Here is a 16,796-nt window from a genome sequence, read left to right as displayed (position 1 = left end):
AAGGTCCTCCATATGGACCTCAATGATAAAAATTTCTTCTTCTTCTTCTTCTTCTTCTTCTTCTTCTTCTTCTTTTGTTGTGTTTTATTGTAAAAGGCATGAATAAGCAGCTTGTTTTTATTGTTTTATTATGACATAAATTTTTTGTTGTCTCTTTAATGGTCGTTTCTTGTACATGAAAGTGATTTCTTGTGTTGTAAGTGTTCTTGCTATACCCACATCAAGTTTTATTGTGAAAATTCTCCAATCAGAAAAGCACCTAATTGCAATCCTTGAGTAAGTGTTGCCATTTATTTCCAATACAATAAGGATTAGGTGACTTTGTGGCGAAAAAGTTTTGGAAATTTTATTGTATTTTAAGGTATTTATGCTGAGAAAGATGAAAAGAATGATATTTAAGATGACAAAAGAGGGGGATAGTAATAATCCTTATGTCCCAAATGTAAGCAAAAATGGGTCAACATAAGTAATAATGTCTATGCCATTTATTTAATTTTTTTTAATACTTACCCACATTTTTTTGGCAATTTCAGCTTTTGGCAGTTAAACCAAGAGTCCCCTGTCACCGCAATGACAGTAGTTCATTGGACAACATATTTTGAATATGTTGTAAAAGAACATTAACCCTCAAAAATCCTAAAGTAATTTTCATAAGCAGTATTATTCCTCTTAAGTAGTTATGATGTGCAATTACTCACTTCCCCGGAACAGCTTCAACATAACCAAGAGTTGCACCGACGACAGACCATCCAATTGATCCATATTGCATCTGGAACTCATAACTGTAAAAAAGTACTTTTTGTTAAAATATGCTACAAAAACTATAACATAACAAGGTTTTGAAAGGAAAAATAAAAAATTGATCGCGATTTATTGAAGGGAAAAATCAAAGTTTTTGATGCCTATGTGACCTCGATGCAACTGCGATTAAGGTCACATAAGCGGTCAGCTGCATTTAATACAATTCTCAGGAATATCAAAGATCGCAATATAGATGTGATTTAAAAAATTTATGACCTATACCAAATTTTCTATAAGCTATTACTTACCTACATCCTTTTAGCAATTTGAGCTTTTGGCAATTAAACCAAGAGTCCAATGTCTCAGCAATAACTGCAGTTTCACTGGACAGCATATACTGAATATGTTGAAAAAGAACATTAACCTTCAAAGGCTCTCTATGTTCAGATTTCACAAACAAACCTTCAGGAACAAAAATCCTAAAATAGTTCTCATAAGCAGTATTGTATTTTCCTCTTAAGGCGCTTCGCAAGCGCGCTAAGAAAATCCTGCATCAAAACACACTCAAATGTAGGACCATTTCCAATCACATCCCTACCAGGTTAAACAATGATAGCTTTTTCTTTCTTCAGAAGAAGTGAGTAACCAACTTAACTGCAGTCATTGAAAATAGGCCTAGTAAAGAGGTATGTGTTGGCCGATTCAATGATCTCGGCACAGAAAGCAGTTCTCACTGCACCCCAGAATGTTCCAATGAAATGTTTGTGATCCTCAAATAAAAGCTTTACATTCTTTTTCTACTCTTAGTTTTGGACCAGCTACTAGTATTGGATTCACTGCTTTGTTGAGAAACACTGCAGTTTCTTCCATTACTGCCTCCAATCCCATTTGGTTAAGCAATTCATAAAACCAAAATATTTTCATCTGCTTTCACTTCTTCCTCCAATCCTATTTGATTACTCAATCTTTAAAATCTAAATAAAGATTAAATTTATTTATTTTTGCGGATTATGAACTCGATTGTGAGCTCTATATGTATGACCCTGGAACGATTATTAAAAAAATAACTTTCCTTTTGTAAAGAAATCAATTTTTTAATGTAAAATAAAATAGGACATTGACGATGCAATATATATGTGTGTGTGTGGGCGCGCACGCGTATGTGTGTTTGAGAATCAAAATTTAGAAATTTATTTAAAAAAACTAAAACGGGCTACATAACAATTTAGGTAATTTTATGTAATTTATTTACTTATACAAAACAATATTTTAATTGTTCATAAAAAATAATATTTTCATTTGTAGCCTAATTCCTTAATAAAAAAAAAAACTTATTTATATTTGAAAGTGTTGTGAATTCGTTGTGAAAATCACACCAACAATAAACTTGATGTGTTGAGCAAATTAATATCAAGTAATCAAATCAAGCGGGTAGCAAATAATTCAAACAAAAGTAAACAACAAGAGATAAAAGGAAGAGCAATCCACATGGTGCATAAAGCAATTATTATCAAGGATTTGCATGGAAAAATACACATGATCCCATACTAAAAACAATATCATGACTCATAGCCATAAAAAAGTAGATAATAGATTTCATCATACACCTATAAAATAACCGTTCAAAAGCATTGGTGCTAAAATTTTTGGATATATGAATGAATTTTCACAGAAACCATGCAATCAATTAAACAATTCAATAACCAACAAAATAAAATATCCCTCAAACATAAGTATCCTTAAAGTAATCTCAGCTTAATAAAGCTAACTCAATTTCTTTATTCTAATACCTTAAATTTAAATTTCTGAAGTTCACTGAGGATTAGGAGGACGACTGTTTGCAGAAGAAACCCTTGATCCCCACTCAAGCAACTCTTTGCTAGTGTCATCCTTGTGAACAATCACCTCAATAAAGCATAAGCAATTCTTCATTGGTCCTGTTGCTGTCTCAATTGCTTCAACAAGCTCCTCTTCACAAAAGACCTACAATAATCAATACATAAATTAATGGATACATTATCAGCATTCCACAAGCACTTCATATGAAAATGTGTCTGTGTCGTGTCCGGTGTTTGAGAAAGTATTGTGTTTCATAGTTAATTGAGAAGCTTAATTACCTTGGTGGTCCAGCAATGTCCTTGACCATTGTGGATAGCATCAACTAAGCCAGTGTAATTCCAGTTCTTGATCACATTGTATGGTCCATCATGGATTTCAACTTCAATAGTGTATCCACCATTGTTAATCAAGAAGATTATGGTCTTCTGACCACATCTCAGCATTGTGGAAACATCCTGTGCTGTCACCTACATATAATTTCAAAATCATAAACGGTTTAATCAGTTCAAGTATAATTAAGTAAAAGCTTAGAGGAAAAAATGTACTAGCAAAGTTTGTAAATTATATAAAAAAAAATTTAGTGATTGAATTTGAAATATTGTTTAAGTAGTTATGATGTGCAAGACAAACCTGGAAACTTCCATCACCAATGCAAGCAATCACTCGCTTCTCCGGAACAGCTTGAGCATAACCAAGAGTTGCACCAACAGACCATCCAATTGAACCATATTGCATTTGGAACTCATAACTGTAAACAAGTTCTTTTTATCAAAATATGCTACAAAAACAATAACTTAACAAGGTTTTGAAGAAGAAAAAAAATGTGATCGCGACTTGTAGTGAAAAATCAAAGTTTTTGATGCATATGTGACCTTAACTACAATTCTCTGGAATGTCAAAGATTGGAATATAAACATGATTTAAAATTTTGATGACCAATACCAAAAATCAAATTTAATAAGCTACTACTTACCCGCATCCTTTTGGCAATTTCAGCTTTTGGCAGTTAAACCATGAGTCCCCTGTCTCGGCAATAACAGCAGTTTCACTCGACAACATATTCTGAATATGTTGAAAAAGAACATTAACCCTCAAAGGCTCTCTAGGTTCAGATTTCACCGGCAAACCTTCAGGAACAAAAATCCTGAAATAATTCTCATAAGCAGTATTGTTCCTCTTAAGACGCTTCGCGAGCGCGCTAAGAAAATCCTTCATCAAGACACACCCAAATGTAGGACCATTTCCAATCACAACCCTATCAGGCTGAACAATAATAGCTTTTTCTTTCTTCAAAAGAAGTGAGTATCCAACAGAACTGTAATCATTGAAAATAGGTCCAGCAAATAGGTATGCATCAGCCGATTCCACAATCTCGGCACAAAATGCAGTGCTCACTGCACCCCAAAATGTTCCAATGAAATGTTTGTGATCCTCAGGAATTAGTCCTTTGGCAGATGGCATGACTGAATATGGATAAGCACTTTTATCAGCTAGCTCAATAAAAGCTTCACATGCTTTCGCTACTCTTAGTTTTGGACCGGCTACTAGTACCGGTTTCACTGCTTTGTTGAGAAACTCTGCAGCTGCTTCCACTGCTGCCTCTAATCCCATTGGATTACTCAATCTGTCAAAAGTTGTTATTGGATTTAAACTAAAAATATCAAACAAATATACATAAATTATGAAGTAAAATCTTACTTTGGAGACAAGGAAAATGGAACAGGTTCATGGCTGAAAGTAGGGTGAGGAATGGAAGCTAAGTTACAGCTTATGCTTATATAAACAGGCTTGCTTTCTTTCAGTGCTGTTGAGATTGCAGTGTCAATCATTTCATGTGCATCTTCCAAGTTGTTGACCACAGCCTATAATCAAACCAAGTACACATAAACCAATTTAACACTTCAGAAAACATTAAACTCCAAATAGTAAACCGAATCATATCAAGAAAGCATAGCTTTTCAAATGGACACCACTTAAATTGAGCAATCACATGATTGCAATGTTTAACTTTTATACTTAGCAAAATATTGATTTTACTTTTCTAATACATATTTAAGCACTAAATTATAAAAAGACAAATTTAGTATACTTAACACGAACAACTTATATTCACATGCCAATCATATTATAATACTATTTTTGAAAGTCCAATTATAATATCAAGAATCACAACTATAATACATATAGTTGCACTAAATTATTTCAATTTTATAAAATTATTATTACCAGGGTCCACCTATATATGTCAGTGTCACTATTTTTTCCTGTAGTATTTCATATATTAATATCATTGTATATAAAAAATACATTTTCATACCTATAGTAGCAAAGAATAAAAAAATCAAAATAGAAAAAAAGAGATTGAGTTGAGATTTGGACCTGGTAGCAAGTAACAGTCTGGAAACACCTAAGTTCCTGGCTAAAATCAGGCAAACCAATAGTATGATGAAGAATTCTATTAGTCCCAAAATCATTAGAATTTGGTCCACCAACAATACAAATCACTGGCAAATTCTCACTATAAGCACCAGCAATTGCATTAATCACACTTAACCCACCAACAGTAAATGTAACAACACAAGCTCCCACACCTCTAGACCTTGCATATCCATCAGCAGCATATCCAGCATTAAGTTCGTTACAGCAACCGATGTTTTTCAGCTTCGGTTCAGCGATCAAGTGGTCGAGCAACGTCAGGTTGAAGTCACCAGGGACGGTGAAGATGTCGGTGATACCGACTTCCACTAGTCGCCGAGCTAAGTGGCTGCCTAGGGTTGATTCAGATGAAGCTAGGGATTGGGTTGAGGGGGATTTTTGGATTGTGGAAACAGTGCCGTTTGATGAAGGTGTTGTTATTATGTCGTTGCATGGTGATTTGCATGCTTCGAGGGATCCTAGGTTTGTGTCCATGTTGAAAAAAATGAGAGAGAGAAAGTTTTTTGATGTGTGTGAGGTTTTGAAAAATGTTTGTGTTTGTGTTTGTTTGTGAGTGAGATTTGACTTGAAGATGGAGAGAATTTATAGTAGGGAGATTTATTGTTTACTTGGGAGAGAGGTTAAAAAAAATTAACTTGGGAGAGAGGAAATTACATTAATATGAGATATTGTGGGTCATATTACTAGGTGCTGTTTTCTGTTTTTGCTAATTATTATTGAGGTTTTTTTAAGCAAATTATTTTTGAGGATTTTGAATTTGGTTGTTATTTATTTTTGACAAAAAAAATAATTGTGTTTTTTTTAGAGAAAATTAGTTTAGCATTGGCTTTTTTTTTTTTGGACATGTTGAAATAAAATAAAAAGTATATTTTAAGAGGGAAATTTGAATTTCTAGAAAGAAAAAAAAAAAATTACAGTTCGTTTTTTTTCTAGACGTTTATCTAAATTCTTCCTTCCTAAGACACTTTAAATCAAAATAATTACAAATTAATATAGTCTTTCTTTTAAATAACAAATTAATTTAGTACTTTTTTTAGGGGAAATTAATATAGTACATGTTGATCAAGTTACTGGACAAAATTATTTTGCACGACATATTGTGTTAAAAAAACATATTATTTTTTTGTGATTTTGTTTTGATTTTGCTCTGTCACGTTATTGAAAGAATAATAATAATACATAACACTACGTGTTCAATAAGTCGCTTATTTTTTCTTAAAAAATTGCTTATTTTTATAATCCATTTGGGTTGGTCGGATGACTTTGAATTGAGACCTTGAATTGTGCTTTTTTTAAAGGTCTTAAGTTCGATTTTCGATAGTGTTAATTTTAGTGGGTTAATTTATTTTCTTCAAAAAAAATCACTTATATTTATATAAAATTAAAGGCATTTATTTCATAAATATTAAACGTTAAAACAAAGGTAAACCATAAATTTTACATTACATTGAGATATAAAAATAAATTAATTTGACTATTTGATGTATTTCCAGAGTTTGAATCATGAGGATTTCAACCAAAAAAATAAAAATATAATTTGACTCATAAACTCGTGATTTGAATTCAAACTTATATTTTAATTCCTTTAACTGGATTTGTTGGTTTATAAAAAAGATAGGGAAAATATGGTGCATTATAAAATTTGTATGTCTTATGTGGATTTTAGATTAACGATTAGTTTAGTTTTTTGTTCATGAAAAATGTTTAGTGAAGTTGTGATCACTTATATAGTAAATATTTATTTAATTTATTGATACATGCACCATAAATAATAGTATAATATCAAAACTGATATAAAACTCATAGATATAATTTAAAAATCCTAAACGATGACACTTTAAATTGATCAAATAATGATCAAAAATTTATTCAAAAATATACCATAAAGCATGTGGTTCATACATTCTTCCATTTTTTCAAAAACATAACATAAAGCATGTGGTTCGTACATTCTTTCAAAATCACTGACGATTAGCCATGTGGTTGATACATTATTTCGAAGTAGAAAATACCCTACCACAACAGATACACTTCAAATATTTTGGCGGTTTTGGTGCTTCACAGGTCTTCTTATGATTAGCACAAGAAATCATAGATGAGCATAGTTGACCACATTGATTGCAACGTGTGTCAATTTCACATTGCATCATTCGATGGGCATTCAAAGCACAGACACTTCCGAAGGTCCTACCACATTCAAAGCAGGCATGAATCGTCATGGATAATTCTTAAGCAAAAATACTAAGAAGCAAGGACCGGACGATTTGCCGGCATACAATTTGTATCAAATATATAGCAAATATATCGTCAAAAGTTTTTATTTAAATTGACTGAAATAAATATTTTTCTAAACAAAGTTAATACTAAGAAGCAAGGACTAGACGATTTGCCGGCATACAATTTGTATCAAATATATAGCAAATATACCGTCAAAAGTTTTTATATTAAATTGACTGAAATGAATATTTTTCTAAACCAAATTAATACTAAACAAGGACTTGACGATTTTCCGGCATACAATTTGTATCAAATATATAGCAAATATATCGTCAAAAGTTTTTATTTTAAATTTGACTAAAATAAATAATTTTCTAGACAAAATTTAAATTTTTTAATTTATTTGAACTGAAAATATATATAAGGCAATATATTAAATGAAATATGTCCTTTTTTTTTTAATAATTGTGTCAAATTATTATTAAAATAAAAAGTAAATAAAGATATTTTAATTATAAAACATTTTTGTACAAATTAAGTTTAATTCAAAAGTATGACAAAATTCAAAATTTGTTTGTGAACGTGTTTTCCTACTTCTGCGCGGTTGTACTTTGTAACTAGAAACTTGTTGCACAAAAAAATTATATTAAGAAATTAATTAGCTACCTTAAATCAAGTGTCAAAAGTGGTCAATCGGTCAGACAGATTGTCCTTTTTGATGGCAGTGATACGAGTTTGGAAGTAATTAGATTAGATTCCATGGGCTAAAGAAACCAATTAGTAAAAGGAAACAGAAACAGCTATAGAATGCAAAAAAAGTGAGTCCATTGGTTTGAACTTTGGAGGGTATATACCATACCAGGAAAGATAGTTGATGGTAATTGAATTAATTAAAAACTAATAAAGTTAGTCAGCGGGTTTTTTTTATTAATTTTTACTTTATAAACAAAAGTTTTATTGACTAGAGTTTTTATAATCCACCATGAATATTTGGTTCTACTTTTATACGAATCAAAATTAATTTAGAAGGTGTTGAATTGATTCTGATAAGTTTAATTACTTTCTAGTAAAATTAATTTTAATTCAATCATTAAAAGAATAAAAATTTTACATGAATAAGTGATTTTAATTGATTTTTTTAACAAGATTTTGATTGAAGTTAGAATTTTTAGTTTTTTTACCAAAGAATTGATTTTTATACACAGTTAAAATTTAAATTGACTTTCATATAAATGTAGCAATAAGACAAATTATTTTATCTTCGACTCATTTTTAAACATAACAGTTTTTCTTTTTGAGAGAAAACAAAACAGTTTTATAAAAGTATTTACCTAAAATCAATTTTTGTTACAACTGAACTAAACATTCGATAAGGCTTGTAGAGTGAGTATTAACCGTACTTTGAAATTTTCTTTTTTGTCTTGTAGTCTTGTGGTTGTAGTTCACACAATTAAAGGTGGAGAAATGGGGTGTCCGGATTTCGAACCCCAGCCTCTGCATAAATTATATAATGTCCCTACCAACTAAGCTAAACTCACAGAGATACTTTAAAAATTGTTAATATCCTAAGTTTAAATAGTTACACGACATTTGCTCAAAAAAAAAAAATAGTTACATTGACAATTAAATTTCCGACTTTTCATCGACTAAATTAATATTTTGACCAGCTAAACCAATTTCTTTTAGCGGTGTTTGATCAATTGGGACGTTGGAATTGAATTTAAAGGTATTCATGTGAAACCCGTTGATGCATGCATGAGAATGTGCAACGCGTTGTCTCTCATGTGGCAGGCAAAGATTCCAAGAAGGAACTCTTACCATGATTGCAGCTGCTGTCCACTAATTTGTCTGCTGAATTAGACCATATTTTAGACTTCATGTGACTCTTGTCACCTCATAAAAAGGTACCACCAAAAGTTTGCTTGGGTAATGCGGAGTATGCATAGTTTTGGGAGATCAGTCATTTAGTTCTTGATAGGAAACGAGTCGTGATTTTAGTCCTCGAATATAAATTGCAAAATAGTTTTTGAATATAGACTCCGTTAGTCAATTTAGTTCATGAATGCAGACTCTGTTAGTTAATTTAGTTTTTGAATGTAAACTCTGTTCGTCACTTTAGTCCTTGAAATTGACCAACAGAGTCTACATTCAAAGACTGTTTTGCAATTTCTCTGCATCCAGAGGCTAAAGCGACTACTCCTTTCACATTCAGGGACTAAAGTGACTAACTCCCCAATAGTTTTAAAAGGGTTTGCTAACCAGTGTCCTAAAGGTAATGGTTAAAGAATTTATTAGTAGAAATTATGTGTTATGTTAATACAATTGTATCCATCCAATTGTATCTGAAAGAAACTCGAAACTTAAAAGACCTATCTGAAACCTTAGAAACTTAAAGGACTTATCCAAAACAAACTCAAAACTTAAAGGACCTATCTGCAACCTTAGAAACTTAAAGGATCTATTTTAAACAAACATGAAACTTAAAAGATCCGGGGAGGTATTTGACCTAAATTTTATTTTCACATTTATCAAAAGAGAGAAATGATTGATAGTTTAATTTTAGGATTTTTTTTTTAAAAAAAGTTCCTTATTAGTTTTTGTCTAGGGCATTGTAATTAGGATTGTAAGACCTTTAGATCTACTATACGACTAATTATCGAGTTTACGATGAGACATTTGATTTTTTTTACCAATGATAGCTACCTCCCTAAGACACTTTAAATCAAAATAATTAGAAATAAATATAGTTATTTATTTAAATAACAAATTAATATAGTACTTATTGATCAAGATAATGCATACAATTATTTTTCACGACATATTGTGTTAAAGAAAATTAATAAATGATGGTGATATCTCAAATAATGATCAGATAAAGGCAACGGTGATATGCAGTGTTTCGGAATGGAGGCGGTGCAGTCTTCACACGGAGCAAAAGGTGCTTACAGGCATGTTAGCACATCAATGTTCAAGTCAGTGTAGGAAATGAGGTTGAATGTGTAACAATGCGTGAAAAATGAATCGTAGTTTGAAGGTGACGTTGAATCACCTTTATATAGAAGAATGAGACACTAACAGCTTCTGTGAAATGTGGCGCCTCATCAGGGAATAGTTGGAGGCCACGTGTACAGTGCTACAAGCACGGGGGCGTATTTTAGTGTGGTGGTGCGTACTGAAACTAACGTGCTCACTCAGGATGTTGTACCTTATTTCATGGGATTGATCCACACGGCTTCACGGAATTGGGCGTACTAGCGCCGATCATGAACATATGACATTCCTTTTTTAGTATTAATTTATTTCTTTTCATGGCTTAGAATTTATAAAACATAGTATTATTTTTTTGTGATTTTGTTTTGATTTTACTTTGTCTATTTATGAATGTGTTAATAAAAGATTAATGCATTGGAATAGAACACTACAAGTTGAAAAAGTTGCTTATTTTTATAACCCATTTGGGTTGGTCAAGTGGCTTTAAATTGAGACCTTAAATTATACTCCTCTCAAAAGTCTTAAGTTTGATTATCGATAATGTTAATTTCGGTGGACAAATTTATCTCCTTTGGAGGAAAAAATCACTTTTTTTTTTTTTTTTGAACAAGGCAAAATGGAATATTTAGATTATATGTGGTGATTCATCCCGCACAAGGTGTGCAAAAGATAATCACCACTAAAAAATACAATGTCAAATCACAGGTGCATCAACAACAAACACCAAAAAAATAAAAAGTACCGAACAGGAAGATTACAACCTGACACCCATACATAACAAAGGGTGCAGCCACCAGTCATGATAACTAAAAAAAAAGATTGCATATTTGCTTTTAGCCATTGGAAAGATAGCAGTTTAACTTTGTCAGCTAAGGTTTGAGAATTTGTAATCTTCTGATGAAAAACTCTGTTGTTTCGTTCCTTCCAAATAACCCAAACACAAGCCATCCAGATTAGCTGAATGAACGAATAAGACGAACGTCGTAGCCCCGCTATATGACCAAAATGAGTGAAATGATCCCGGCAGCCATCAAGAGCAACAAAAGAGAGACGAAACCACTGCAACACCGTGAACCACACGCTGCTAAAAGTGTCGCAACGAAAGAGAAGGTGATCCGCGGTCTCTTGTGAACCGCACCCACCCACGCAAATATTGTCTTCCGCGCATCGAACCAACTCCTCACTCCCTCTCCCACACCCGCCCGTATAGCGTGCATCATCTTCCACCACATAGAGGAATCACACACCACCCCCCCCCCCCCTTCCATCAAATGGCCTCCCTCCTCCCCATACCGAGCCTTTAAGACTTGATACCCCATGCCATCTCTGCCAACTAACATCCTTCACCACCACTTCCCTAACAATGAGATATTAAATTCACGTAACCTCCGCACTCCTAACCCCCCAACCTCCTTAGGTAAACAAACCGTGTCCCATCCAACCCAAGATATTTTCCCAAAGTCCTCACCCCCACCCACCCACCCCCCCCCCCCCCCCCCCCCCCAAAAAAAAAAAAAAAAAAATCAGTTAAAAATAGATTTAATAGAAGAAATTATACATGCGGGGAGCCTTGAAGAAGGAAAGAAAGTAAATCGGAAGAGAGGACATGACATATTTCAGGAGAATCAGACGACACTCTAATGATAAAAATTTGTTTCTTTATATAAAATTAAAGTCACATCTTTCATCAATATTTACCGTTAAAACGAAGATAAACCCATAAATTTTACATCACATTGAGATATATTGATAAATTAATTTGAACCTTTGATGTATTCACAATTAATTTTAGTTACTTTGCTAATAGAGTTTGAATCATGTGGATCTTAACCAAAGAAATAAAAAATTAGTTTGACTCATAAACTCGTGATTTGACTTCAAACATATATTTTTAATTCCTTTAACTGGAATTGTTAGTTTATAAAATAAAATAAAATAAAGGAAAATACGCTGCATTATAAAATTTGTATGTTTTTTTTTTTTTTTTGAAAGGATATAAAATTTGTATGTCTTATTTGGTTTTCAGATTAATGACGTCTGAAGTTTTTTTCATGAAAAATGTTTAGTGAAGTTGTGATCACTTATATATTAATATTTATTTAATTTATTGATACATCCACCATTAATAATATTATAATATCAAAACCTAATACAAAACTTATAGATATAATTTAAAATCCTAAAATATAACACTGTAAATTGATCAAATAATGATCAAAAATTTATTCAAAATATAACATAAAGCATGTGGTTCATACATTCTTTCATTTATTCAAAAACATAAAATAAAGCATGTGGTTCGTACATTCTTTTAAAATCAGTGAAGATTAGTCATGTGGTTGATACATTCTTCCGAAGTAGGAAATACACTACCACAAAAAAGACACACAAAATCTGTTGGCGGTTTTGGTGGTTCACATATCTTCAGAGCACATGAAATCGAAGATGAGCATAATTGACCACATTTATTGCAGCGTGTGTCAATTTCACATTCCATCATTCGATGGGCATTCAAATCACAAACACTTTTGAAGGTCCTGTCACATTCAAAGCAAAGATGAATCGTCATGGATAATTCTTAGGCAAACAATAATAAGACGCAAAGACAGGACGATTTGCCGGCATATAATTTCCATCAAATATATAGCAAATATATCGTCAAAAAGTTTAAATATTAAATAGGACAAAAGTAAATCATTTTGTAGACTCTTTCAAAAAAAATCATTTTCTAGACAAAACTTTAATTTTCAATTTATTTGAATTAAAAATATATTAAGAATATTATTAAATGAAATATGTCCTTTTTGAATAATTGTGTCAAATTATTATTAAAGTAAAAATTAAATAAAGATATTTTAATTATAAATCATTTTTATCCAAATAAAGTTCAATTCAAAAGTATTAGGATTGAAAGTAAATTCAGAATTTGTTTGTGAATGTGTTTTTTTTTTTTTTTTTGTGGTGGTCGGGATTCGAAGCCCGGACCTTACATTTTTTATGCATTGTTCCTACCAACTAATTTAAATTCATGAGGACGTACTTTCCTACTTTTGTAAGGTTGTACTTTGTAAGTTTTATATTAAGAAATTAATTAGCTACCATAAATCAACTGCTAAAGGTGGTCAATTGGTCAACATATTGTCCTTTTTGTTCCATTAAGAAATTATATTAAGGAAGTAATTAGATTCCATAGCCTAAAGAAACCAATTCGTAAACCAATTCTAAAGAAACCATACTCTTCATTGCAATTTTTCACTGCCATCGCCTGCGTCACACCTAAGTGTCTCACCATCAGATCTGCTCCATCAGTCCGATATATCTTCCTTGGATGGCTCAACATTCGTCCTTCAATCGGAATATGCAAAAGACATGCGACATCATCCAAAGTAACGGTCATCTCCCCCAAGGGCTTGTGAAAGCTGCTAGTCTTCGTATGCTACCTCTCACATAAAGTCATCAGCAAAGCATGAGGCACAATGTCGTAGCTCGTGTAAACCAAATCATGTAGACCACTATCCCTAAGCGGAAACTAAAATCAATCCTGATTATCGTGTGGACGTCGGAGATTCAAAATCTTAGCCCCATGATTAATGACTTTTACGTAACGCACCTTACGGACCTGAAATAATAATAATAAAAAAAAATATTTTAAACAACATAAACAATGTAAAAATTTAAATAAAAAAAATCACGAATTTAAATTTTTTTTTTTTTTTAAGTAAAAAGAGGTGCAGATGGTGAACCAACTGCACCACTCTAGAAATATATAGATAAAGAGAAACAAAAACAAAAGGAGAAGGGGGCATAAACCAAAACCTTCTCAAACAAAGAAAAAGAAAACCAAGAAAAACAAAGCAAGAAAGAAAATAAAAAGCACCAAAAGATAGCAAGGAGAGAAACAAAACCCACAGATGAAACTCAAATCAATTCGGAGGGCTGCCCCTGGAACGAGTGTTATGAACCTGAAAATGTTTCTGCACCTTTTTTTTCTTAGACTTAGACACCTCAATAAAAGGCTCATCTTCAGCAACAGAACGGTTCTTCAAGTAGTTGATAGCTGCCTCTCTTTCTTCCTCATCAGTATAAACCTGAGGCACACTTGCACAAGCATCATTGCCTTTCAAATATGGTCGCAAAATCTCCAAATCATGAGCAATGTTAGGATTTAAAACCTCTTTAGAAACCATGACATTGGAAGAACCTAAACCATACCAAGATGGGGGATCTTGATTATAGTCTAAGTCTGTCACAGCGTCACTCCAAGAACCAACTATGCGCATATCAGGAAATTTGTTGCTTTGTTGGTCTACACCTTGTGTTTCAGTCATACCTTCAACAGGTGTTGATTGAACCTGAATTGCCTCAACGGAAGTGCTAGAATATAGTTCTTCCTCAAGGTTTATAACATCACCCACCAACACATTAGTTGTTACTTCCTTAGACCTCATTATGTCACGAATAATAGGATCTTCATCAGCCACAATATTAGCCACAATACTACAGCCTTGCAAATGCCTTTTAGGGATATTCTTAACAAGATTATCTTTAGTGGACATCTTTTCACGAGCAATTTTGTTGGCATGATCTTTTTTACAATGATCCATTGAATGACCAATAGAATTACAAGTGAAACAAAAGTATGGAGGATTATCATACTCAATCTCAATGTCAAAAGCAAAATTAGCTCTTTCAACACACAAAGTATCCGGGATAAATCCAGCAAAATTGATATCTACTAGAACACGAGCATAATGACCAAATGAATTGTTTCTAGTATTCTCATCAATTATAATAGGCGTACCAATGGCCCCAGCGATCTCAAAAAGGATTCTATCTTGCCAATATTCCAGTGGAAGATAATGAAATCGTACCCATACCTGACTATTGGTTTGAGTCTGATTAGAGGGATTAAAATCCGGAGACCAACGCGATAAGCGTAACACTCCGGGCTTCAAGTTCCAAGCGCCATTCGACCATACACTTCTAAGATCATCAGCGGATGAGAAGCGAAATTCAAAAAAACCCTATTCATAGGAATCATCTTCCATTGATCAAGATGTTTCCACAAATGCGAGAGTTTAGCGTGTAAGTCTTTAGATGATAAAGGCTTATCCCCTTTAGATAACACTAATCTACCATGGAGGTAATTGTTTCAGTTAGCTAGACGAGATTGATAAACATCCTCCGAAATTTTGATTGAAAGGGAATTACCTTTCAAACAAGTTTTCGGAAGATCAGACAAAGGAACCACGACTTTGTTTAGGAGAGCCTATGCAAAACTTCGAGATGAAACAGGCTTCTGCAAAGGCTTCAGCGTACGCGAGACCAAGCAAGGCCAAGGACAGACGAATTTCGCCGTAAGTGCAGACATCGCAGACCTTCAAAACCTACAAAGCAGAACAAACAAGACAAATTGCAGTATCAGATCAAAAAACCCAGCGCAAAGAACAACAGCCTGGAAACTGAACAAGCTCGAATCGAACCCAACAACCAGAAACCCAATTGCGCTAGCATGGTCAGTTAATCGGAACAAGCACTCGAACCCTGAATCGTACACAAGCAATCGAACCCAGAATTGTCAGTATCAGTCAATCGGAATCAAGAACGCGAGAGAAAACGTGCCTTGAAGACCGGTGAACACCCATAAACGAAGAAGTCTGGAGAAAAGGAGACTGGCAGAACCACCGTGAGAGGTAGCGCCGCTTAAACCCTTGTCGGGTTACTGTTCATCAGATGGGTCACAAATTTAAATTGGCGCACATATTTCTAGTTTAAGACATAACACATTTAAAACATGAAAAAACGCATAAAAAAAATTAAAACATTTAAATTGGCACGCACATGTAATTTCAATTTATATTACGTGCATAATTTTAAAACATAAAGAAAATAATTAAAAGTTTATATAGTATTTAATAAGAACTTAGCTAATTAGAAAACACATATAAAAATTGATATAATATTTAAACAAAAACACATAAAAAAAATTAAAACATTTTAATTGTGTTGCATATGATAATTTTAGATAATTAAAAATAACACTTAGGTTATTTGAATTATACTAGAGCGACAATGCAACATGGTTGGCATAAGAGGCCAACAGAGATGTATCTTCCGGTCCTCCAGAAAAGGGAGCCTGATCAGGTAACGTCGTTGGGGCTGTCGTTGCTGCAATGTCATCTTGGTCTAATACGGGCACAACATCCTCTGAAATATGATGGTCATCATGCCCACCATCAGTGGCATCGTGGTCAATCTCATCCTGATAATTAAGGTACTCCACCTGGGTCGGGTCAACCACCTGTGACTTTGTAGGTTGGGTAGCATGAGAACTCCCTTCACCATTCGACCTCTTACCTCTACCTCTTCCCCTGTTTGGTATATGTTTGTTTTGCCTCCGCCACCGGACGCTTTGTGTCATAGCACGTCTACCACTAATAAGCTTTGATGTATCAATTGGCTGCCCCTGATTCGGATCAGACATATCTACACAAAAATTCAAAAAATTAACATCATTCAACTTATATGTAAACTATAAACTAAACATCGTTCACAACATACATTCATCGGTG

The 16,796-nt window shown here is 33.1% G+C and overlaps 1 protein-coding gene and 1 pseudogene across 1 annotated transcript; both read right to left on the bottom strand.

The window, feature by feature from the left end:
• Positions 1–420: 420 nt before the first annotated feature.
• Positions 421–5,580, bottom strand: LOC11436410 (pyruvate decarboxylase 2). Its single transcript, XM_003614175.4, has 7 exons — positions 4,960–5,580; positions 4,279–4,442; positions 3,554–4,204; positions 3,211–3,328; positions 2,859–3,047; positions 2,532–2,724; positions 421–782 (listed from the first exon to the last, which is right to left on the bottom strand). The coding sequence occupies exons 1-6, from the start codon at positions 5,488–5,490 to the stop codon at positions 2,554–2,556; spliced, it is 1,824 nt and encodes a 607-aa protein (XP_003614223.1). The 5' UTR covers positions 5,491–5,580; the 3' UTR covers positions 421–782; positions 2,532–2,553.
• Positions 891–1,984, bottom strand: LOC120580499 (pyruvate decarboxylase 2-like; annotated as a pseudogene).
• Positions 5,581–16,796: the final 11,216 nt, after the last annotated feature.

The sequence above is a fragment of the Medicago truncatula genome, chromosome 5 (genome assembly GCF_003473485.1).
Source record: "Medicago truncatula cultivar Jemalong A17 chromosome 5, MtrunA17r5.0-ANR, whole genome shotgun sequence".
Classification (NCBI taxonomy): domain Eukaryota; kingdom Viridiplantae; phylum Streptophyta; class Magnoliopsida; order Fabales; family Fabaceae; genus Medicago; species Medicago truncatula.
Note: the sequence above shows the minus strand (reverse complement) of the source record. Positions and strands in the feature narration are given on the sequence as shown.